The 24328-nt window shown below is 38.3% G+C and overlaps 1 protein-coding gene across 6 annotated transcripts in view; it reads right to left on the bottom strand.

Moving 5' to 3' along the window:
• LOC140629427 (ankyrin repeat domain-containing protein 26-like) overlaps window positions 1–24328 on the bottom strand; it is a 171683-nt gene that overhangs the window by 35600 nt on the left and 111755 nt on the right. For 5 of the 6 annotated variants that reach the window (XM_072818893.1, XM_072818895.1, XM_072818894.1 and 2 more), the window contains exons 26-29: window positions 20082–20214; window positions 9856–10149; window positions 8373–8587; window positions 6254–6482 (exon numbers count right to left, since the gene is read on the bottom strand). In XM_072818893.1, coding sequence (XP_072674994.1) covers window positions 6254–6482; window positions 8373–8587; window positions 9856–10149; window positions 20082–20214 — 871 coding nt within the window. Of the gene's footprint in view, window positions 1–6253; window positions 6483–8372; window positions 8588–9855; window positions 10150–20081; window positions 20215–24328 lie in introns of those variants that run through there. The other variant, XM_072818898.1, reaches the window with a different exon arrangement.

Raw genomic sequence — 24328 nt, 5'->3', positions numbered from 1 at the left:
CAAATGTGCATTACAAATATTCCCATCTAGAATGCTCTTATTTCTTATAAAAGGCATCCTCTCATTGAATTCCCAAAATAGGGTCTAAATACGGTACTAAGTGGTGCCTAGGTGGCCCAGTCACTTAAGTGCCTGCCTTCATTTCCTTAAGGAACGATCAAAGGAATATAATGATCTTTTCGCCAAAAGTCTTTTCCTAAATACTTGCTTCTGTGACCCTGGTTTATTTCCAGGTGAGAATTGAGTTAGATGGTAGAAATAGCTTGCAATCCATTAATAAAGAGAACATATTTGCAATTTTATTTATACTTTTCCATTTATCAAAAACATAAGAGGGTAAGAAAATTATACACATAAAAACAACGTATCAGCAAATTTTAATTCGAAGACTCATTAATTAGAAGGATTTTCTCATAACAGTTTGTTTCCAAACTACCAATCATAGAAATCTAAGGTTCCATTGGGGATACTGTAGGATTGAGGGACAAAAGTCTCCAGCTGTAGTCTCATCTCTCTTTTAGCTACACAGCTCCACTGGTCTCGGTTTTGTATAATACAGTTTAATGCAAAAACAGAAACAAACAAAAAAACAAAACAAAACAAAAACAAATTAAGTTCCATTCTTTGAAAAAAATATTGTTTTCCAAAAGGTAGTCACTAATTTAGTCAAAGTCCCTAATTTTTTTATTTTAATTTTTATTTATTTATGATAGTCACAGAGAGAGAGAGACAGAGACACAGGCAGAGGGAGAAGCAGGCTCCATGCACTGGGAGCCTGATGTGGGATTCGATCCCGGGTCTCCAGGATCACGCCATGGGTCAAAGGCAGACGCCAAACTGCTGCGCCACCCAGGGATCCCAAAGTCCCTAATTTTACATAAGAGACAAGAAGGCCTCAGAAAGATTGCAGTTTGCCTCAGGTCAAAAGACCAAAGAGTTGCAGGCCAGGAATGTGCTTTAGGTCCTCCTGAGCTGAGAGTTTTTATGCCAGTTACTTCATCATCTTCAGGAAAAATACCTACATTTTTAACTATAACTGACTGAAAATGAACACATAAAAGTTTGTCATGTGGCTCAATAACGACTAGGCATGAGGCACAAAACAGCTTTCTAATTAAATTATAAATTTTAAAGTCTAAAGTGTAATTTAAATTATAAATTTTAATGTTTTATGAATAAAAATACAGCAATGGAAATGATCTTTACTCCTATTGGGAACAGTTAATAGACTGCATTTATAAGCACAAATTTTTTAAACCACAAGACACGGAACTTGAAGGAGAAAATCTTTAGTTGAACCAAAGAGGCTGAAATGGAGGAAACTCTTCCTGGAAAGAATTATTCTTTTCCTCCAGATAAAACTTGGTTTACCAAAATCAATCAACAAATGAGTTATCTATGTTGTGGATTATTAAACACAAAACAGACTTCTCTTTACCACCTAGTATGCTCTGTCCAACCTCTCATCATTATGAGAGTTGGTATGTACAAAAGACAGGACTAACTTTAATTTAAATCCAGTCAGAAATTAGAGGTAAACCATCATTACCCACAAGTGGATTTATCTCTACCTCCCTCACAGCAGGAAGGGAGATTTGCCTAATGAGTGAATTGGGGAGAAGGCACTAGGCAGTGCTTAGGAGATTCCAAATCTCTTTTTTGAAAAGATGTGCTCACCCATGGTAACATGAATTCAGGTCTGCTCTCATCTTCGTGGGATGGGCATCAAACATTTGTTTCCTCCATTTACAACTGTGTGGGAAGTGCCTAATTTGGGATAAAGAATTGGGAAGCCCACTGTGGCTACATACCCACCCAAACCACATCCTCCAATCTGTTAGCATGTATTAGTAACAAAGGCTACTAAGTTTAACTCCATCTGCCTGACTCCTGTGCTCTGAACTCAGAAAAAGAAGAGCACTGTCCTCTGCCACCTACCCCACCACAGCTCCAATGAGAGAAATGACCAGACAATACTTTGAAAAATGTTTCTTCTTGCTTGACTTTATAACTAACATTCATTGTTCAAAGCAACATATTTTGAAGAGGGAAAAGTTGGAAAGAACAATTTTAGAAACAAGCAGAGAAAGTCAGACAAAACGAGGAGACAGAGGAGTATGTTCTAAATGAAAGAACAAGGCCACGAGATAGAACCTCAGAAAAATAACGAAATGAAACAGAGATAAGGAGTCAGCCTGATAAAGAGTTCAAAGTAATGGTCACAGAGATGCTCAGCAAACTTGGAAGAATGGACGGATTCAGTGAGAACTTCAACAAAGAGAAAATATACAAAAGAACCAATTAGGGCTGAAGAATACAATAACTGAAATGAAAAATACACCAGACACAATCGACAGCAGATTAAAAGATGTGAAGAACAGATCAGCAATCTGCAAGAAAGGGTAGTAAAAATCATCCAAGCTGAAAAGCAAAAAGAAGAAATAATTTGAAAAATTAAGATACAGGGACCTCTGGAATAGCATCAAGTATAATAAAACTCACATTAGAGAGGTCCCAGAAAAAGAAGAGAGAAAAGGGTGAAGAACTTATTTGAAGAAAGAATACCTAAAAACTTCCCTAACCTGGGGAAGAAAACAGGCCTCCAGGCCCAGGAAGCATTGCCAGTCCCAAATAAAAGGAACCCAAAGAGTTTCACACCAAGACACATAATAACAAGTCAAAAATGAAAGAGAAAAGGAGAATCTTAAAAGCAGAAAAAAAGAAAAGAAAAGAAAAGAAAAGAAAGGAAAGGAAAAGCAATTAGTTATATCAAAGCGAACCACTACAGGGATATCAGTGGATTTTTCAGCCAAAACTGTGGCATGCACTCTGGAAAACTGTGTGGAGGTTCCTCAAAGAGTTAAAAATAGACCTGCCCTACGACCCAGCAATTGCACTGCTGGGGATTTACCTCAAAGATACAGATGCAGTGAAACGGCAGGACACCTGCACCCTGATGTTTCTAGCGGCAATGTCCCCAATAGCCAAACTGTGGAAGGAGCCTCGGTGCCCATCGAAAGATGAATGGATAAAGAAGATGTGGTCTACGTATACAATGGAATATTACTCAGCCATTAGAAATGACAAATACCCACCGTTTGCTTCAACGTGGAGGGACCTCAAGGGTATTGTGCTGAGTGAAATAAGTCCATCGGAGAAGGACAGACATTATAATGGTCTCATTCATTTGGGGAATATAAAATTTAGTGAAAGGGAATAAAGGGAGAGAAAATGAGTGAAAATATCGCTGAGGGTGACAAAACATGAGAGACACCTAACTCTGGCAAATGAACAAGGTGTAGTGTAAGGGGAGGTGGGCGGGGGGTTGGGGTGACTGGGTGATAGGCACTGAGTGGGGCACTTGGGATGAGCACTGGGTGTTATGCTAAATGTTGGCAAATTGAACTCCAATAAAAATCGGAGAAGGACAAACATTATATGGTCTCATTCATTTAGGGAATATAAATAATAGTGAAAGGGAATGGAAGGGAAGGGAGAAGAAATGGGTAGGAAATATCAGAAAGGGAGACAGAACGTGAAGACTCCTAACTCTGGGAAATGAACTAGGGGTGGTGGAAGGGGAGGAGGGCAGGGGATGGGGGTGAATGGGTGATGGGCACTGAGGGGGGCACTTGACGGGATGAGCACTGGGTGTTATTCTGTATGTTGGCAAATTGAACACCAATAAAAAATAAATTTATCATATAAAAAGAAAGTTAAAAGAAAAGAAATTGTCGCATGATATTTTCCAAGTGCTAAGAGGAAAAAACCTAGGATATTTTTGGCAGGTTTATAATTCAGAACTGAAAGAAAGATAAAGAGTTTCCCACACAAAACTTAAAGAAGTTCATCACCACTAAATAGGTCTTATAAGAGATGTTAAAAGGACTTCTTTAATCAGAAAAGCCCAGGGTACCTGGACGGCTGTCAGTGAAGAGTCTCCCAGGACCCTGGGATCAAGCTCTGCAAGGGACTCCCTGTTCCCTGCTCAGAGAGGAGCCTGCTTCTCACTCTCCCTCTGCCCCTCCCTCCCCTTCACTTGTGTTCTCACTCACTTTGCTCTCAAAGAAAGAAAGAAAGAAAGAAAGACCATAACTAGAAATAAGAAAATGAGAGTTTTTTTTTTAATTTTTATTTATTTATGATAGTCACAGAGAGAGAGAGAGGTAGAGACACAGGCAGAGGGAGAAGCAGGCTCCATGCACCGGGAGCCCTATGTGGGATTTGATCCCGGGTCTCCAGGATCGCGCCCTGGGCCAAAGGCAGGCGCCAAACTGCTGCGCCACCCAGGGATTCCCGAGACAGTTTTATCATAAAAACAAACATACAGTAAAGGTAATAGACCAATCATTTTTATAAAGCCAGTATGAGGGTTACAAGACAAAAGGAATAATATCAATTATATCTACAGTAACTAGTTAAGGGATACACAAAATACAAAGGTGTAAACTATGACATCAAATTTATAAAACAAGGCAGAGTGTAAAAATGCAGTGTTTTTAAAATCTGTTTGAACTGAAGTAACCATCAACTTAAAAGAGATTGCTATACATACACAGGATGTTATATATGAACTTCATGGTAATCACAAACCAAATATTTATAACGGATACACAAAAGGAAGAAAAGCATCCAAACATAATACTAAAAGTCATTGAATCAGAAGAGAATAGAGCAAGAAAACAAGGAAGTCGAATGAAAGAACAAGACTAAGGCTTCATTTAACATGAGTCTATGCTACATTTTTCTACATTAATAAAACCACGAATATACTATCAAAATCATAAGCCTATGTGCATTGATTGAAATGGGTATTTTAACAACAATGATACATAATGGAAATGGGTTGTTATTAAAGGCTCCCTATCACTGCCATCTTAGTCATCAATCATTCAAGTGATGGCATCAAGGTAAATATATGTGAATTTCATTTGAAATATCCAATTATTTGTGGGGTGCCTGGGTGGCACAGTCAGTTAAGTGTCAGAATCTTGATTTTGGCCCAGGTCATGATCTTAGGGTCATGAGATCCGGCTCCACTCTGAGCATGGAGCCTGCCTAAGAGTCTCTCTTCTCTCTTTCCCATTGCCCTTTACCACCTGCTTGCTTTCCTTCATTTTCTCTCTCTCTCTCTCTCTCAAAACAAAAAAAAAAAGAAAAGAAAGAATCAAATATTTCTTTGACTTACTTATTTAGAAAATCTCTACAGTTGCTCAGCAAGCCATTTTATAAAAATTGAAATAGAAGTAATATAAGTTAAAAAAAGGTGTTATAAGAAAGCAATTAGGGATGTGCTCTCATGTAAGAAAATGCCAAAACTTACAACATTTTTTAAACTGTTTTATTTATTTATTCATAAAAAGTACAGAGAGAGAAGCACAGACATAGGCAGAGGGAGAAGCAGGCTCCCTATGGGGATCCTGTTGCGTGACTCAATCCCAGGACCCCTGGATCATGACCTGAGCCAAAGGCAGATACATGCTAAACCACTCAGTCATACGGGTGCCCCCAAAACAAAGAACTATCAATTTAGTGTTACAAGTTTATTTAATTCATAAAAAGGACTTACCGTGGAATCGTTAAAATCATAAATATCCCTACATGGTTAAGCGTTTGGATTCTAATCATTCACTTATGCATAGGGGTGGAAAATTGGGTTACAGCAAACTTTAAACATATTATAAACTATTGCTAATCAGAGAATAAGTCAAAGCATCTAAGTGTACTTTGGGTTAGTAGGTAATAATATTTACTTTCCAAAATCCAATTTAACATAGCTTTTCAAGGAAATGGGTCTGTTTGGGGGTGCCTTGGGAACTCAGTTGGTTAAGCATCCAACTCTTGATTCCAGCTCAGATCATCATCTCGGAGTCATGGGATCAAGCCCTGAGTCAGGCTCCACACTCAGTGGGGAGCCTGCTTGAGATTCTCCCCCTCCCTCTACCTCTCTCCCCACTCATGGGCACACTCTCTTCTCTCTCAGATACATAAAATCTTTAAAAAATAAGAAGATAAAATGTGTCAGTTTAGTGGTATTTATTGAATAAAGTTAATAATAGGTATCTCTTGACAATAAGAGCTCCAGGAGCTTAAAAAAATACCATAAAATTTCTGTCCCATTTCCTTATTAGCACAAACCAGTATAACTTTTACTTAATGAGTATTATTCAGTTAACTCAGAATTTCACCAAATTAAAAACAAAAATTTTATTGGAAATCTGAAACTCAAGAAAAGAAAGATAATATAACTAACCTTGAACAAGTGAGTTTCAATGCTGCTAACTGAAGTCTGCGGCCTTGAGGTAGGAATCATTACATTTTCTCTTGGAGTAACATTTCTATCCAGCAGTAAACTACTAGTCAAATTTCCAACAGAAGGCCCTTCCAAGACTGGTCCCATAGTAAGAGTGCTGTGGAAAGGTCTGTTCTGCTGTCTCTCCACCAGATATTTGGTAGTGATATCTGCCAGCCTCTCATTAGTCCTGTGAAGATTACACAACACAAGTGCTTAGTATTTTATTTCTACCCAAATCATTCCTGCATGACCTGCATTTTTTTAAGTTTCCATAATAGCAAACAGAATGTGCCAGTAAACAGTGTTTTAACACTGAAAATGTGACAGAGCAGAGCTACTATATATATTTATAGGTTTAAAATTATTCCAAAGGAGTATATATGATTCCAGGGATAACTAACTAACAAGAAATTCAAATTAGGGGAGGGAAAGAAATGGCTGACAGTGATGTACATGGATTGACAGGTAATACTTGCTACCTTCTGGAATGGCTGTAATTACAAGATTCTGGAGAATGCCGTTACACATATTTGTATTTAGTAAACCAGTTTGAACATAAAAATAAACCATCCCTCAAAGACATTTTCAAGGATGTGCTTTCACCACTCTTGTACATTTTACTCATTGCCTCAGAGAAATTGAGGGTTTCGCACCGAGGAATACCTCAGACCAACAACCTCTAGGGGCCAGGTAGATGGCAGAGCAGTGATCAGAAGGACCGAAACAGCTCCAGAGGCAATTAGCTGATAACACACTTACCAAGGCCCTGGAAGTAGAATCTGCCCTTTTTGTCTTCCACACACCCCCTCATGCCCACCATGATGCTATTTTTAGCCACGTTGGGATTTATACTGCCTTTCACCCCAGTGTGAATCTTTCTCTGTTTCACATGTATACTTTTATATAAAGTAGAAAACATACAAAGGTTTCCCCCACCCTCAGGCTCTCTAGTAATAATACCAAAGACACAATCAAGAAAGTTAATTTACCAACCTGTATAGTATTGGCACTTGATCTTTTGGGTTAAAGGTGTAATCTTCCAAAAATGAACTCATTAATATTTCTATTTAGGGTAATTCTGACAAAAAATTTTATAGTAATATGCTGTCTATATACCCACTATTTGCTTCGATGTGGATGGAACTGGAGGGGAGGGTATTATGCTGAGTGAAATAAATCAATCGGAAAAGGACAAATATTATATGGTCTCATTCATTTAGGGAATATAAAAATTAGTGAAAGGGAATAAAGGGAAAGGAGAGAAAATGAGTGAAAATATCAGTGACGGTGACAAAACACGAGACACACCTAACTCTGGGAAACAAACAAGGGATGGTGGAAAGGGAGGTGAGCAGGGGGTTGGGGTGACTGGGTGATGGGTACTGAGGGGGACACTTGGGCGGGATGAGCACTGGTTGTTATGTAATATGTTGGCAAATTGTTATGCAACATGTTGGCAAATTGAACTCCAAAAAAAACAAAACAAAACAAAAAACCTTTTAAGTAGGGTTGTAAAGATGCAGGTATGTGAATCTGCTCTTTCCACTATAAATTTTATGAAGTTTAAATATAGACACGTATTCCCAATGAAAATTTAGTGTTCTAATTGAAATATACCATAATTGTAAAATACATGCTGGATTTTTAAGACTTCGAATGAAAAAAATATGAAATATCTCAGTAATAATTTTATATTGATCACAAGTTGAAAGGATATTTTTTGACGTATTGTGTTAAATAAAATATATCAACTTTAAAAAAATAATATGCTGTCTAAATTATAAAGTTTTAAACAATTAGTTTGTAAAGACAACAAGATAGAGTAACTGAAAATATTAATGGGAAAAAGTAAAATCATATACCCCCCCCCACACACACACACAAAAAGAGGAGAGAGGCAAACTATCCTGGATGAACATAAAATGGTAAGTTTACTTACAAACATTATTTTCCAAAATTATACTATCCAGTTGGCTTTCACTTCCTACTAATCTCATGAACCCATCTCCATAAAAATTATGCTTTAGAGGCAAATCAATAAGCTAAATCTATTTTCATTGATTCTGTTTTAACTTACTTGCTCAGTTTTTTTGTCAATGACATTCGCATTTCTGATTCTTCTAGGTAGAGTTGCCTGTACTTTTCCAATTCTATTTTAAGTTCCTGAGAATTTCTTATTTGGGATTGAAGTTCAGATTCCAGCTCTTTAATTCTGAGTGCCACTTGACTTCTTATTGAAGCATCATGACTTGCTCTTAACTGCTCTAAGTTTTCTTGAGATGCTGCTTGTCTCTAAAGCAAATTAAAAGCACAGTTTTAAAACAGCTAAAACTTGAGTAATTATAGTATATTTCTTTCCTTCAGTTGGGACTCAATGATTCAGAGAGCAATTTTAAATGTGTAAAAAAAAGCTGAAGTGTAAAATATTTATCACCAATGTCACCTGAATTGAATCTGAATGATAAAAATAAAGTTTAATCATTCTTATATTAGTACTCATGCAATCTGATACTTCAAAGAACAAGAGAATCAATTAAAAATTTTAAAAAGTGCATAATACAACTTGAGAATAACCTGTTTCTTGATTTCTGCTCAGAGCATGTTCTCAGTCAGAGGTCCTGAGGCCAAGCCCTGTGTCGCACCCAGTATGGAGTCTACCCAGGATTCATTCTGTCTCTCTGTCTCTCCCCCTCTGCCAATCCCCCTGCTCATGTTCAATAAATAAATAAGGAAATAAATAAATAAATGAAATCTTCAAAAAGGAAGAATAACCTAGGAATGGAACATGGAGCCCAATGCAGGGCTTGATTTCACAAACCTGAGACCAAGACCTGAGCTGAGATCAAGAGTCTGCTGCTTAACCAACTGAGCCACCTAGATACTCCATGGTAAAAGTTTTATTTTTTTAAATTTATTTATTTTTAAAGATTTTATTTTATTTATTCATGAAAGCCAGAGAGAGAGAGAGGGGCAGAGACACGGGCTGAGAAGGAGGCTCCACCCTGGGAGCCCGATGTGGGACTCGATCCTGGGACTCTAGGATCACGCCCTGGGTCAAATGCAGGTGCTAAAACCACTGGGCCACCCAGGAATCTCCATGGTAAAAGTTTTATTTTATTTTATTTTTTTCCCCATGGTAAAAGTTTTAAATCACAATTTTTTCTTTTCCTCTTAATAGTCTTGTTTCAGGGGATCCCTGGGTGGCTCAGCGGTTTACCACCTGCCTGCGGCCCAGGGTGTGATCCTGGCATGGAACCTGCTTCTTCCTCTGCCTGTGTCTCTGCTTCTCTCTTCCTCTCTCTGTGTATCTCCTGAATACATAAATAAAATCTCAAAAAAATAGTCTTGTTTCATACATACTGGTCATAAATCATTCTGAAAGATCAATTTAGTGAGAATAATGATGAAAACTGAAATCTTTACAGGGAGGAACGAATGCCTCCAGAAATATACCAAACAGATTGCTGTAAAGGAAGCAGAGGAAACCTACACAATGCATATAACCAAAGTGTAATTTGTAATGAAATAAATGAAAGCATATCACAGATCAATAAACTAACCTGGAAAAATAGATTGACTTCTTTTAATCTTTCTTCTACAATCAATCTTACTCTCTGGTCAATCTCCCATTTATAATACTTTTCTACTTGAATGCCTTGTACCACATTGACTTCTGCATGACTTCTGAGGTTTACTACTTTTTCTTCCAAGTTCTTTTTAATCTGTTTTAGTTTTTCACATTCCCTCTCTGTTGCTTTCATAGATAATAACTCCTGTTGAAGAACTTGATTTTTTGCATCCAGGTCTATACATCTTGAAGATTCAGTTTCCAATCTTGCTCTAAGATCACCAATCTGCATGAATAGAACAATACAGTTCGGAAATGGAATGAAATTAGTTTAACTCAAAACTATAACCAACATTTTAAAAAACATTTTATGTTTAAGTCTCTGTACTGAACCGTAGGCTCGAATTCATAACGTCAAGATCAAGAGTCATATGCTCTACTGACTGAGTCAGCCAGGTGCTCCCATTTTAAAATAAATTCATTTGCAATAAAATATAATCTATATTGTAGTAGAGTCTTAGAATGTGGAACCCTGAAGCACTTAGAAAATTAAGAACAGTGTTAAAACCACTAGGAGTTATTAAAAAAGATCTCTGCTATCATTGTCTTTGCCACACAACATTTGTACTTCATTTTATGTATTTTTCTATGACTGCTTCAGATCTTTCCTCCATAAAATAACTGTAAGTCACCTCTTAGTATAAAGTCTCTTATATAGTCAAATTGAATTCAAATAAAATTTTAAAAAAGAAAAGAAAGTCTCTGGCCCCTTCCCCTATCCTAACACACCATAATTTTTAAAAATTATTTATTCATGAGACACATAGAGAGAGGCAGAGATATAGGCAGAGGGACAAGCTCCACAGGGAGCCCGATGAAGGACTCGATCCCAAGGCCCTAGGATCATGCCCTGAACCAAAGACAGATACACAAACCACTGAGCCACTCGAGTGTCCCAATGAATACTCCCATTAATTTTTAAAAAGTTTTAGTAATATCATATTGACTTATGTAGGTCTGAACCAATAAATGCTTCCTAAGAGAAGACCTTGAAAATAAGACTCTAATTATTGAATCTATAAATACTGATTCTAAGCCACAAGCCTTTTTCTGAATTACAAATGATTTACATTAATTTGAATTGCATTCCCAGGAGAAATGATTCTCAGGATTAAGAAACCACACCTCTCAGTATAAAAATTTAGTGAGATGAAACTTATACTTTCGGACAAAAAAAAAAAACCCGCCTAATTGAATAGTATTATCTTATAATCCTCTGTTACTCCCACAAAACAAGGGAACATACTAAGCACCAAAAACCACCACTGAAAAACCTGACAGGGTTTCAGTGATTCTGAGTTGGGAAGAACTTCTTTCTTCTGGATATGATTGATAAGACAGGGTAAGTGGATGTGGTGGTTTTATAAATTTTTTGACACTTCTCCCATGATAATCCCACCCCTTAAAATGTGCTGACCTTAGTAATTGGTTTCCAGTGAATAGAATTCGGCAGAACTGCTGTGTGATTTTTTTAAGGCTAGGTTAAAAAATGTGATATAGCTTCCATTGACATTCTTCTTCTAGGGAAACTAACCCTTAGAATCTAGCTGCTGTGGGAAGCCCAGGCCACCTGGTGTGTCTTCATGTAGACATTTCAGCTGAGACTGACCCAGCTAACGTCCTTGCCAAAAGCCAGCCTCAACAGCTAAACATTTGCATGAACATGATTTTAGATGATTCTAGTCCCCAGCTTCCAGTCATCTCAGCTGACACCAAATGAAGAAGAAATGAGTTGGCCTTACTCGGCTTTGCCTAAACTAAATACTTGTGAACCAAATAAATGCTGTTTTGAGCAACTAGGTTTTCAGGTGGTTTATGATGCCGCAATAAATAACTGGCACAGAAACTGATATTAAACATGGGGTGCTGACATTAAAATATTTAAACCTGAACCTCCTTTGAACCGAGAGGTAGGTAGAAACTGAAAGGATGTAGGGAAGAGTAAGAATGAAAACCAAAAGGGCTTCCAACAGACTGTTAATGGAAACCTGATGGCCCTTGAAGAGGCTGACAGTAAAGGTTCCAGGCAAGTGAAGAAAATGACACTAGAGGAAAAGGAACTTGCGCCACAAACCACTTGAAAGTAAAACGGGACACAAAAGATAAACTAAACAAGGTCTATGCAGTATGAAAGACCCAGACAAACTGGGTGCAAATATTTTGTCCACATTTATAGCCTTTCCATATGCTGAAATGTCAAATAATGCTAAAATAAAGAATTGCATCCTGGGTCAAGAGCAAATCCAGGAAAACATGGCCTATGGATGAAGCCAAGATTATAAAAACTTTTGTTAAGACCTCAGAAGGATTTCAGGTATGCCTCAAATTTCTTTTAAGGATCTTAAGAGTATGAGCTTCACAGGAGAGCCCAGTTGAAAAGTTTATCTCAAAAAGATCTGCGAGACTGGCTTTTCTACTGACATAAAATCAATCCATTGATTCTCACAGAAAAACTCAAGAAGTTAAGAAAATTATAGCATCAAAACCACTGTTTGCGAGCTTGGACTAAAAGAGACCTAGATAGCACGGACTGAAAATAGGCCTTTGGGTCTTAGAAGTCCCCACAGGGAGGCAGCAGGCTGAAAACACAACTGCAAACACAGGTCATTGGACAGAACCAAGAGCTCAGAGAGGATAGACAGCAAAGAGCCATGGAGAAAAATTTCCATGGTTTCAGACTAAGTCTGACTGAAAAATGGACAGCATGCATCAGGCTGCATTTCAAACCTGCTATGGTCTAGTGTGACTTCCATCTTCTTTCTGAATGGAAGAGTCTTTAGCAAGTAACCAGAATGTTGTGTTTTCAATAGTAGAGAACTGTTCTCTTTAATTCTCAAGTCTTCATTCCTATTGAGAGAACCTGCACTCCAGGGACTAAAATTTAGACAACATAACCCTGGCACCTTATCCCCGCTGCACCTGATTAAGATGGCAAGATCTTGGACTCCATCCTGAACCCGATGCCATGATAACTGAGATTTGTCGGAGGTACTGGGAGGAGGTGAGTGCATTTTTCATGTGAAAGGAATATAGAACACTGTGGCCAGTGGGTAAATTACACTAAAAATTGCGTTCTTCATGTGTTCATAGGTGTTCCAGTATTCCATTAAAACTAAACAAAACAAAAAGACCGTGGGCTAACCTTAGTGACTTGCTACTAACGAACAGAATATGGTCAATGTGATGTTGTGTGTATTCCAAGGCTAGGCTACGAAAGGCAACACAGCTTCTGCCCTGTTCTGTATCTCAGCCTGCTTACTCGGAATTTAGCCCCTCCTCTTGTGAGGAGGCTCAGGCCACAAAGAGAGTCCAGGTGTGCCAGTGTAAGCATTTTGGCTGCCTGCCCTAACTATAAATCTAGGCAACAGCCAGCATCAACAACACCAGACATGAACTTTTTCTCTTGGTTTTTCCCCATTTAGGAGGACATTATCTGTGCATTTTTTCATATATTCCCTTTATTATGTTGAGGTATGTTCCCTCTTAAACCTACTTTGTGGAGGGTTTTTATCATGCATGGATATTGTACTTCATCAAACGCTTTTCCTACATCTATGGAAATGATGATGATTCTTCTTTCTTTTATTAATATGGTGCATCACACTGATTGATTTGCAGATACTGAATCACCCGTGTAACCCAGGAATAAATCCCATTTGATCATGGCGGTGATTTTCTTAATGTATTGTTAGATTCAGTTTGCTACTATTTTGTTAAGGATTTTTGCACTAGAAAATTGGCCTGTAATTCTCTTTGTGGTGTCTTTATCTGGTCTTGGTGTCAGGGTAATGCTGGCCTCATCAAATGAATTTGGAAGTTTTCCTTCCTCTTCTGTTTTATGGGACGGTTTGAGAAGAACGCATACTAACTCTTTCTTTAAATGCTTGGTAGAATTGGACTCTGAAGCCATCTGGTCCTGGACTTGTGTTTGTTCCAAGTTTTTGGATGAGTGATTCAATTTCTTGGCTGGTTAGCATTCTGTTCTACTTTCTTCCTGCTTCAGTTTTGGCAATTTATATGTTTCTCGGAACTTATCCATTTCTTCTAGGTTGTCCAATTTGTTGACATATATTTTTCATAATATTCTCTTATAATTGTTTGGATTTCTGCAGTGTTGGTTATTCTCCTCTGTCATGTGTGATTTTATTTGGGTCCTTTCCCTTTTCTTTTTGAGAACTATGGCTAGAGCCTTATCAATTTTATTAAATTTTTCAAAGAACCAGCTACTGTTGATCTGTTCTATTTTTATTTGTGTTTAGTTTCTTTATCATTTATTTCCACTCTAATGTTTTTTTAAAGATTTATTTATTGGGGCGGGGGGGAGGGGCAAAGGAAAAGGGAGAGAGAGAATCCACCAGTAGACTGAGGTTGGAGGCTGAAGCAGGCTTCAATCCCAGGACCCTGAGAACGTGACCTTAGCCAAAATCAAAGAGTTGGTCAGTTAACCAACTCAGCCACCCAGGACCCCCATTTTTCCTCTAATTTTTATTATCTCCATCCTTCTGCTGGCTTTAGGTTTCATTTGTTGTTCTTTTTCTAGCTTCTTTAGGTGTAAGGTTAGTTTGTGTTGAGATTTTTTTTTTTTTTTTTTTTGCTTCTTGAGGTAGGCCTGTATTGCTATATATACTTCCCTCTTAGAATCAGTTTGGCTGCATCTGAAAGGTTTTGGGGGGATCCCTGGGTGGCGCAGCGATTTGGTGCCTGCCTTTGGCCCAGGGCGTGATCCTGGAGACCCGGGATCGAGTCCCGCATCGGGCTCCCGGCATGGAGCCTGCTTCTCCCTCCTCCTCTGTCTCTCTCTCTATCATAAATGAATAAATAAATATTAAAAAAAAACATTAAAAAAAGGTTTTGGACAATTGTGTTTTCATTTTCATTTGTTTCCATGTCTTTTGAAATTTCTTCATTTATTTCCCGGTTGGCCCACACATTGATAGTACGATGTTATTTCACCTCCATGTATTTGTGGTCTTTTCAGACGGTTTTTTGTAGTCCACTTCTAGTTTCATAGTATTGTGGTCAGGAAAGGTGCATGGTAGGACTTCAATCTTTTTGTACTTCCTAAGGCCTGTTTTGTGGCCTAATGTATGATCTAGTCTAGAGAATATTCCAGATCTGTATTCTAATTTCATTTATTGCACTCTTCATCTCAGATTCTTTTTAAACTCTTCTATCTCTGTTGTAAGGGTCTCACTGATGTCTTCCATTCTTTACTCAAGTCCACTGAACATCCTTATGGTCACTGCTTTAAATCCTCCATCAGGCACGTTATTTCTCTCTCTCTCACTTAGATCTCTGGCCCTGTGGCATTATCCTGTTCTTTCATTTGAGATAAATTCCTCTGTCTTCTCATTTTGTCTAGGTCTCTGACAGTTTCTCTGGGTTAGAAAAGCCAGTTATGTCACTTGTTCCTGAAAGTAATGGACCACTGAAAATGGTCCCGTAGTGCCCAGGGCCTGGTGCTTGAGGGAGGGTCTCCAGGGTGTGCGGCATGCACTCTGCTACTGGGTTCTGGCTCCTCTATCCCTCAGGCCAGTCATCTGAGAGATAGGCTCTCAGTATCTGCTGTGGGCAGTGTTTGGTACTTGGCCTGAATCTAGCGGGTTTGAACTAGCTTGCGAAATGAGACCTGTCACAGTCCACTGGAACTGAGACCCTGCAAAACTCTGGTCAGGACACATGGTGTCCGCAGGGGTTTGTACTGGTCTTCTGGGGGAAGGGCTTGCTGTGCTGGAACTGAGGCAAGCATGATTCAAAAGGGCAGTTCCCCTGGAGTGCAAACGGGTGGTGGCTGGTGTAAGCAAGTTAGGCAGCTGGTGTCAGAGTGGCACTGATTCCCACAGGTGGCTCTGTGTTTGTGCTCAGGGCCAGGGGAGGGAAATGTCACCAGCCAGCTGCTTCCGTTCTGTGTGCCTCTCTCCAAGTATAGTGCCCTACACATTCTACCATAGCCAAGCCCAATAACCTTTAAAATTCCAGGCTTTAAGCCCTCCATAGTTGCAAGAACTCAGGAAATTCAGCCACTCTCCTTTTCCAAGCCAGTGGCTACGTGCATTCCCAGGTGTTCTCTCCTGCCCTTCGCTGGGACCACTACTCCCTCCCATCTGCTGCAGATAGGATCTCTTTCTCTTCTAAACTATATCTCTGTACTTCCGACTTTCTTTAAAGTGGCCTCTTCTCTCTCTTTAGTTGTGACCTTTGTTCTGTCAGTATTCAGGTAGATTTCTGGGGTATGTAGGATGAGTTGATAGGTATCTAGTTGTATTAGTGGGATGAGGTGAGTCTAGGCTCCTCCTACCCTGCCACCATCTTCCTTTCTCTAAGACATTTTTTCTAAAGAATCCCTTCAATTACAAATTATTAAAACTAGACAAGAACTCCTCTTTTAAATTTCCCCTCATGTTAGGGGAGAAAAACGACTGGCAAGCAGAGAGACATGTGATTTGAAGTATAACAGCTGAACAACTAGTAAAAGTTTAATAAGCAAAACGGAACCTTTTATCTGAATTCAAGTAACTGCAATTCTAAAAGAAAGGCAGCATTGAGTGCTTTTAAATCAATAATCTTCATTCTCCCTTCATCAGTGATGACATAAGGAGAACGTTATGGAATAATTTCTAATCTTTTCATTAGCGAAACAAATGTATTGTCCTTTGGCACACTTAAATTAAATATAATTTCTCCTTTATCTTACTGCAAGCTTATTTTTCAGGGAAGGTAGTAAGACTATCTCATCTTTATATCGTACTAGAATGCTTCTCCATATCATATAGGTTCACTTTGAAATTTTTTTGTGATTCAAATTGCTCGCCTACTATTTGTCTCTGATAATTTGATTGTTTTTAAAAATATTTAATTTATTTATTCATGAGAGACACACACAGAGAGACAGAGGCAGAGACACAGGCAGCGAGAGAGGTAGACTCCATGAAAGGAGCCTGACGTGGACTCAATCCTGGGTCTCCAGGATCACGCCCTGGGCTGAAGGCAGTGCTAAACCACTGAGGACCCGGGCTTCCCTGATAATTCAATTAAATGCAACAAGATATTTTACAGGTGTATTCTTGACATAATGTAATGAAATGTTTATTCTATTAATTACGTATTGACCTATCAAAGTACAGCTATGCATATCTTTCTATTTCAGTAAAAGAAGATGGATACAGGCAACTCTGTTTTCCAAGAATGTAGGATCTGTGCCAAGAACGGGATCGGCGCCAGTCTTGTATGCACAAGAACCAGGTCAAAAGAGTATCTAATTGTGAACTTTAAGATGATGGATTAGCAAGACTTCCAAACAGGAAGGCTGATAACCCAGAGTTAATCCTTTATATCCTAGATGGTGAAATCTATGGGTGAGTCTATGCATTATAACAAGTTAATAAAACACAACGAAGTACATAGTAGACAGTGGATCCTACAACCAAGACGATGGAAATGGATGCGGGAGGCACTGAGTGAGAAACTACAGGTATTACTGGAGAAGAGAAACGGGACTCTATCTTTTTGAGCCTGGCTTCTCATTGTGTCAGGTAGTCAGCAAGACATAAGCTGGCAAAAGGCTCCTTCAAAAAGTATAAGTCTCTACAGGAGTAAAGTTAGGTTCTACTACATTGACTTATTACATAATTGTAATATAAATGAGTGGTAATTTGCAAGAGGACTAGGAAAGAATTCTCATAAAATTTGATTTGGTAGTGGCCTAAGGATAGACATATAGGTCAATGTATTAGAATTGAGAATCTAAAAATAAACTCTCAAATTATAAGGGGATCCCTGGGTGGCGCAGCGGTCTGGCGCCTGCCTTTGGCCCAGGGCGCGATCCTGGAGACCCGGGATCGAATCCCACGTCGGGCTCCCGGTGCATGGAGCCTGCTTCTCCTCTGCCTGTGTCTCTGCCTCATTCTCTCTCTCTCTGTGACTATCACAAATAAATAAAAAAATTAAAAAAAAAAAACTCTCAAATTATGGTGGATTGATTTTCAACAAGGGTGTCGAGACACTAAAATGGAATAAGAATAGTCTTTTTAACAAATGGTACTGAGACAAATGGATATCCACACACAAAGTAATAAAATTAGACCTCTACCTCACAACATATGTACAAACTTAACATGAAATATTAAGAGCTAGGGATCCCTGGGTGGCACAGTGGTTTGGCGCCTGCCTTTGGCCCAGGGCGCGATCCTGGAGACCCGGGATCGAATCCCACATCGGGCTCCCGGTGCATGAAGCCTGCTTCTCCCTCGGCCTGTGTCTCTGCCTCTCTCTCTCTCTCTCTCTGTGACTATCATAAATAAATAAAAATTGAAAAAAAATATTAAAAAAAAAGAAAAGAAATATTAAGAGCTAAAATTATAAAACTCATAGAAAAAACAGGTGTGTATGTTCGTGATTGCATTTGGCAACAGTTTCTTAAATATGGCATCAAAAGACAGAAACAGATTAAGGATTTCATCAAAATCTAAAAAATAAAAGCTTCTATGCTTCAAATGTAACCATCAAGCAAAAGTGAAAAGGCAAGGTGATGAATAAAATATTTGAAAATCATATCCCTGATAAGGGGTCTGTAGTTAGGATATAGATAGAACTCTTACAATAATGAAAAGACAGTCCAATATAAAAATGGGCAAAATAAATGATTAGTTCTTTAAGCAAGATATAGAAATGAATAATGACCACATATAAAGTGAGATGCTCAACATCACTAGTTCTAAGAAATATGCAAATTAAAACCACAAGACAGATGGAACTCAACAAGTATATTATGCTAAGTGAAATAAGTCAGAGAAAGACAAATACCATATGATTTCACTCCTATGTGGAATTAAGAAAAAAAAAAGCCAACAACAGATGAACATAGGGGAAGGTGGAAAAAAAGGAGAGAAAGAGAGGCAAACCATAAGAGACTCTCAACCATAGAGAATAAACTAAGTGTTGCTGTCGAGGTGGGCAGGGGGGACTAGATGAGTGATGGGTATTAAGGAAGGCACTTGTACTGATGAGCACTGGGTATTTAAGTGAGGAATCACTAAATTCTACTCCTGACACCAAGATTACATGATATGTCAACTAACGAGAATTCAAATAAAAATTTGAAACAAATGAAAATACCCCTACAACGTGTCATTTTACACCCAATAGAATAGCTATAACAAAAACAACAGATAATGACAAACATTGACAAGAATCAGGGAAAATGAGAATCCTCAAACACTGGTGACATAAATGTAAAATGGTGCAGCCAGTTTGGAAAATAGTCTGGCAGTTCCTCAAAAGGTTTAAACCAAAAATGTTAAAGGTCCTTTAACATATGAACTAACAATTCCATTTATAAGTATATACCCAAGAGAAGTGAAATGTTCACGCAAAAGCTTGTACATGCGTATTCACAACAGCATTATTAACAACAGCCAAAAAGTGTAACAGCTCAAACGTCCACCAAATGATAAATACATAAATAAAACGTGGGCTGTCCATATGGTGGGATAGTATTCAGAAATAAAAAAATAATAAAGTTCTGACACATGGCACAAAATAAATCTAAAAACATGCTAAACCAAAGAAGGCAGTCACAAAGGATCAAATATTTGGTGATTCCATTGAGATGACCTGTCCAAAATCAGCAGCAAATCGATAGAGACAGAGACTAGAACGGTGACTACCTATGGCTAAGAAGAATAGGGAGGGGGAAACTAGCATGACGTGCCAGTTAAAGGGCATAGGGTTTATTTTTACGGTGACAAAATGTTCTAAAATGGATTGTGGTAGTCTTTGAATATGCATCTTTTTTTTTTAATTTTTTTTTTAATTTTTTATTTATTTATGATAGTCACATAGAGAGAGAGAGAGAGAGAGAGAGAGAGAGGCAGAGACACAAGCAGAGGGAGAAGCAGGCTCCATGCACCGGGAGCCCGACGTGGGATTCAATCCGGGGTTTCCAGGATCGCGCCCTGGGCCAAAGGCAGGCGCCAAACCACTGCGCCACCCAGGGATCCCTGAATATGCATCTTATGTTCATTATATCTCAATAAAGTTATTACCAAAAATATATATCAAGTATGTAAGATTACTAGGAAAATCTGTATTTTACTGCTCAAAGCACAGAGGGATTTATTTCCCAATGATTTTAGAGTCCCAAAACTAATTAAAAATTACCTTCTGTCTTAGCATATTAATCTGAATTTCCATTTCCGTTTGACTGGTTTTTAAATCTCCATAGAAAGGAAGCTCTCCATTTTCATATTTACTTAATATCCTTCTTAACATGTTTATTAAGTGGTTCTTAAGCCTGCAGAAGGTATAGAATGAGTAAGTCAGGTCCTTTAAGAAGAAATATTTAATACTTATTTAAATAGATAATATGTTCTATCACATAAACAAATCTATACTTATGATATCTCATTTGTTCCAATCTCTCATTGTTTGAGAGAATACCAACTAAATTACATTGCTAAGTAAAAAAATATGGAAAAGATTTTTATGACACATATGGCAGTTGAAGGGTTAACAGGGTAACTATATTAAGAGTTCTTGTAAGTTATTATTAATATCTATTTTCAGTATGTGAATATAAAAATTAATCTATTATTAGGTAGTAGAGGCTAGTAATCCACGGTGAGGAAGAAAAGCATCCTCATCTATTAATGTTTTATAAAGACACAAAAATACATTTTGGTACCCACCTACCCCAGTCTAAAAGAAGGAAAGAAAATACAGACAAAAAACATCAAAGGAGATCATTCAAAACAGAAAGAGAAACAGGAAAGAAAAATATTTATAAAGTTTGAATTCAGAGGAAGAAGGAAGAGGCAGAGCTTTAGAAGAAAGGAAATCAGCAGAGAGAGAATGTATGATGATGGCCTATGAGACTGTTTTAAACAAAAATCTAATACCTTGGCTAGTACATTCTTAGGAAAGTGAAGGATGCCAAACAATGCAGAGAAACAAAGTTGAATGACAGAAAAGTTTTGGCGGATCAGAGCAAAACTTAAATACTCAGCAAATAAGCAGAAAGGAAGCCAGGTGGGAGCTTCAGAGACATCGGAAAGACTTTTTTAAAAATCTGAGTAGTGAAGTTGCTCATTTTATTCTTCATGAAGTCAGACATGTATTTTTGTATGAATGACATATTTTATAACTAGAAAACGCAGGAAGAAAATGTAAGCCACTTGAGTCAGAGATGGCAGAGCAAGAGGAGAACATAGTTTTGTCTGATCCCAGAAATTCAGCCAGAGAGCTTTCAAATCATTCTGAACACCTGTGAAATCAACCAGACATCTAAGGAAAGAATTGCAGCATTTCTACAAATAGAAAAGTGACCACTTTTTGCAAGACTTGGTTAACTTTCACCTTCAGAGTTACATTCTATTCTTTCACCGTACTTAATTTTATTTCTATATACATGTAAGTCCTGCTTGTTTTTCCTTTGGGATATATTTCTCTAACAAAAAGACATAGGATATGGTATATTGCTCAGTTCTGTTCAACTGGGTGATAATATCCTTTTTTAAAAATTTATTCATGATAGTCACAGAGAGAGAGAGAGAGAGAAAAGAGAGAGAGAAAAAAGACAGAGAGAGAGAGGCAGAGACATAGGCAGAGGGAGAAGCAGGCTCCATGCACCAGGAGCCCGACGTGGGATTCGATCCCGGGTCTCCAGGATCACGCCCTGGGCCAAAGGCAGGCGCAAAACCACTGCGCCACCCAGGGATCTCTGATAATATCCTTTTTATTTTGACTTTTAATTTCCATTTTTACACTTACATTCTAGACTTTCCTTGTATTTAATTTTATTTTTGTATATATACAAGGTTTCCTCTTAACCATTTGGGGATGCAATTTCCTAACAAAAAGACCAAAATTCACATAGTATCGGTGTACTGCTCTGCTCTCTTGATCTCTCTAATTCTATTATCTCCTTTGTTAACCTTTAAATTGGCTTCGGGTCTCTTCTGATTTGTTTAGCATGTATTTATCTGGGGTCATTCTTGATATTTTTCTATTCTGTTCTCTCACTCATCTCTTCTTCTCTGGACAGAATGACAAGATGGAAAAACTCACCGCCACAAAGAGAACAAGAGGTAGTACTGACTGCCTGGAACCTAATCAGCATGGATAGAAGGAAGAGGCTGGAGCGAGAGTTCAGAATAATGACCATCAAGATAATAGCTGGGCTTAAGAGACACTCAGAGGACACTAGAGAATGCCTTTCTGGAGAAATAAAACAACTGATATCTAATCAAGTTGAGATAAAAAAGGCTAATCTTAGTGAGATGCAATCAAAAATGAAGGTTCTAACTGCTAGGATAAATGAGGCTTCACAGAGAAGTAGTGATATAGAAGACAAAACAATGGAGAATAAAGAAGCTGAGGAAAAACAAGAGAAACAACCACTGGACTATGACAGGAGAATTTGAGAGATGATTCGTACCACACAGCAAAACAATGTTAGAATAATGGGGATCCCAGAAAAAGAGGGGAAGGAGGGGGCAGAAGGCATATTTGAGCAAATTATAGCAGAGATCTTCCCTCATCTGGGGAAAGAAACAGGCACTCAAGTGCCAGGAGGCACAGAGAACCTTCCTCAAAATCAATAAAAAATAGGTCAATATCTCCAAGCAAAGCTTGCAAATTTCAGACCCAAAGAGAAAATCCTGAAAGCAGCTTGGAACACGAGGCCCTGAACTAAGAAGGAGAGAAATATTCAACTGGCAGCAGATCTATCCAAAGAGATAGCAGGCCAGAGAGAGCTGGCATGATATACTCAGGGTGCTCAATGAGAAGAATCTACAGCTAAGAATTTTATCCAGCAAGGCTCTCATTCAAAATACAAGGGGAGATAAAAAGCTTCCAGCACAAACAGAAACTAAAAGAATTTGTGATCCCTAAAACAGCCCTGCAAGGGGAACCTTTAAGAAAACAGAGAGCCCAAAAATAACACAGACCAGAAAGGAACAGACACAGTACACCAAAACACAGACTTGACACGTAATACAATGGCACTACATCCATATCTTTCAATCGTTACTCTGAATGTAAACAAGCCAAATGCCCCAACCAAAACACACAGGGTATCCCAGTGGATTAAAAAAAAAAAAAAAAAGCAAGACCCATCGATATGCTATCTGTAAGAGACTCATTTTTAGACACAAAGAAAACCCCAGATTGAAGGTGAGGGGGTGGAAAACCATTTTATCATATTAAAGGACATTAAAAAAAAACTGAGGTGGCAATCTTGATATCAGACAAGTTGTATTTTAAACCAAAGACTGCATTAAGAGATGAAGAAAGACACTATGCCATAATTAAATGGTCTATCCAAAGAGAAAATTGAACAATTATAAGTTTTAATGCCTCTAAAGTAGGAGCAGCCAACTATATAAACCGATTTTCTGTTAAGATTTCATTTATTTATTTATTTGACACAGAGAGAGAACAGAAGCATGGGCAGCAGGAGAGGGAGAAGCAGACTCCCCACTGAACAGGGAGCCTGATGAGGGCTTCATCCCAGGACCCTGAGAACATGACCTGACCAAAGGCAAGGGCTTAACCGACTGAGCCACCCAGACCCCCTTATGAACCAATTAATATCAAAATTAAAGGAACACATTGATAGTCATACAATAATAGTAGGCACTTTAACACACCACTCACTGTAACGGCCAGATCATCTAAGCAGAAGATCCACAAGGGCACAAGGGCTTTGAATGACACACTGCACAAAATGGACTTCACAGATAACTTCAGAGCATTCCATCCTACAGCAACAGAATACACATTCTTCTCGGGTGCACATGGAACATGTTCCATACTAGATCACGTACTGGGTCATAAATGAGGTCTCAACTGATACCAAAAGATTGGGATCATTCCCTGCATACTTTCAGACCACAATGCTTTGAAACTGAAACTTGATCACAAGAGGAAATTTGGAAAGAATTCAAATACACGGAGGTTAAAGAATCAAGCCAGGGAATAAAAGCACAGTTTTAAAAACCTCATAGAAACAAACAAAAATGGAAACGCAACTGCTCAAAACATCTGGGATGTAGCAAAGGTCATCCTAAGAAGGAAGTATATAGCAATACAAGTCTTTCTCAAGAAATGAGAAAGGTCCTAAGTACACAAGCTAACCTTACACCTAAAGGAGCTGGAAAAGAACAGAAGATTAAAACCTAAAACCAGCAGGAGAAGAGAATTCATAAAGATCAGAGCAGAAATCAATGAAATAGAAACCAAAGGAACAGTAGAACACATCAATGAAATCAGGAGCTGGTTCTTTGACAGAATAAGATCAATAAACCCCTGGACAGACATATCAAAAAGAGAACGGACCCAAAGAAATAAGATCGTGAATGAAAGAAGACAGATCACGACCAGCACCAGAGAAATATAGACAACTA

This window comes from Canis lupus (genome assembly GCF_048164855.1).
Source record: "Canis lupus baileyi chromosome 5 unlocalized genomic scaffold, mCanLup2.hap1 SUPER_5_unloc_4, whole genome shotgun sequence".
In the NCBI taxonomy this organism is placed as follows: Eukaryota; Metazoa; Chordata; class Mammalia; order Carnivora; family Canidae; genus Canis; species Canis lupus.
The sequence above is the reverse complement of the archived record's forward strand: the minus strand, read 5'-3'. Positions and strand labels throughout refer to the sequence as shown.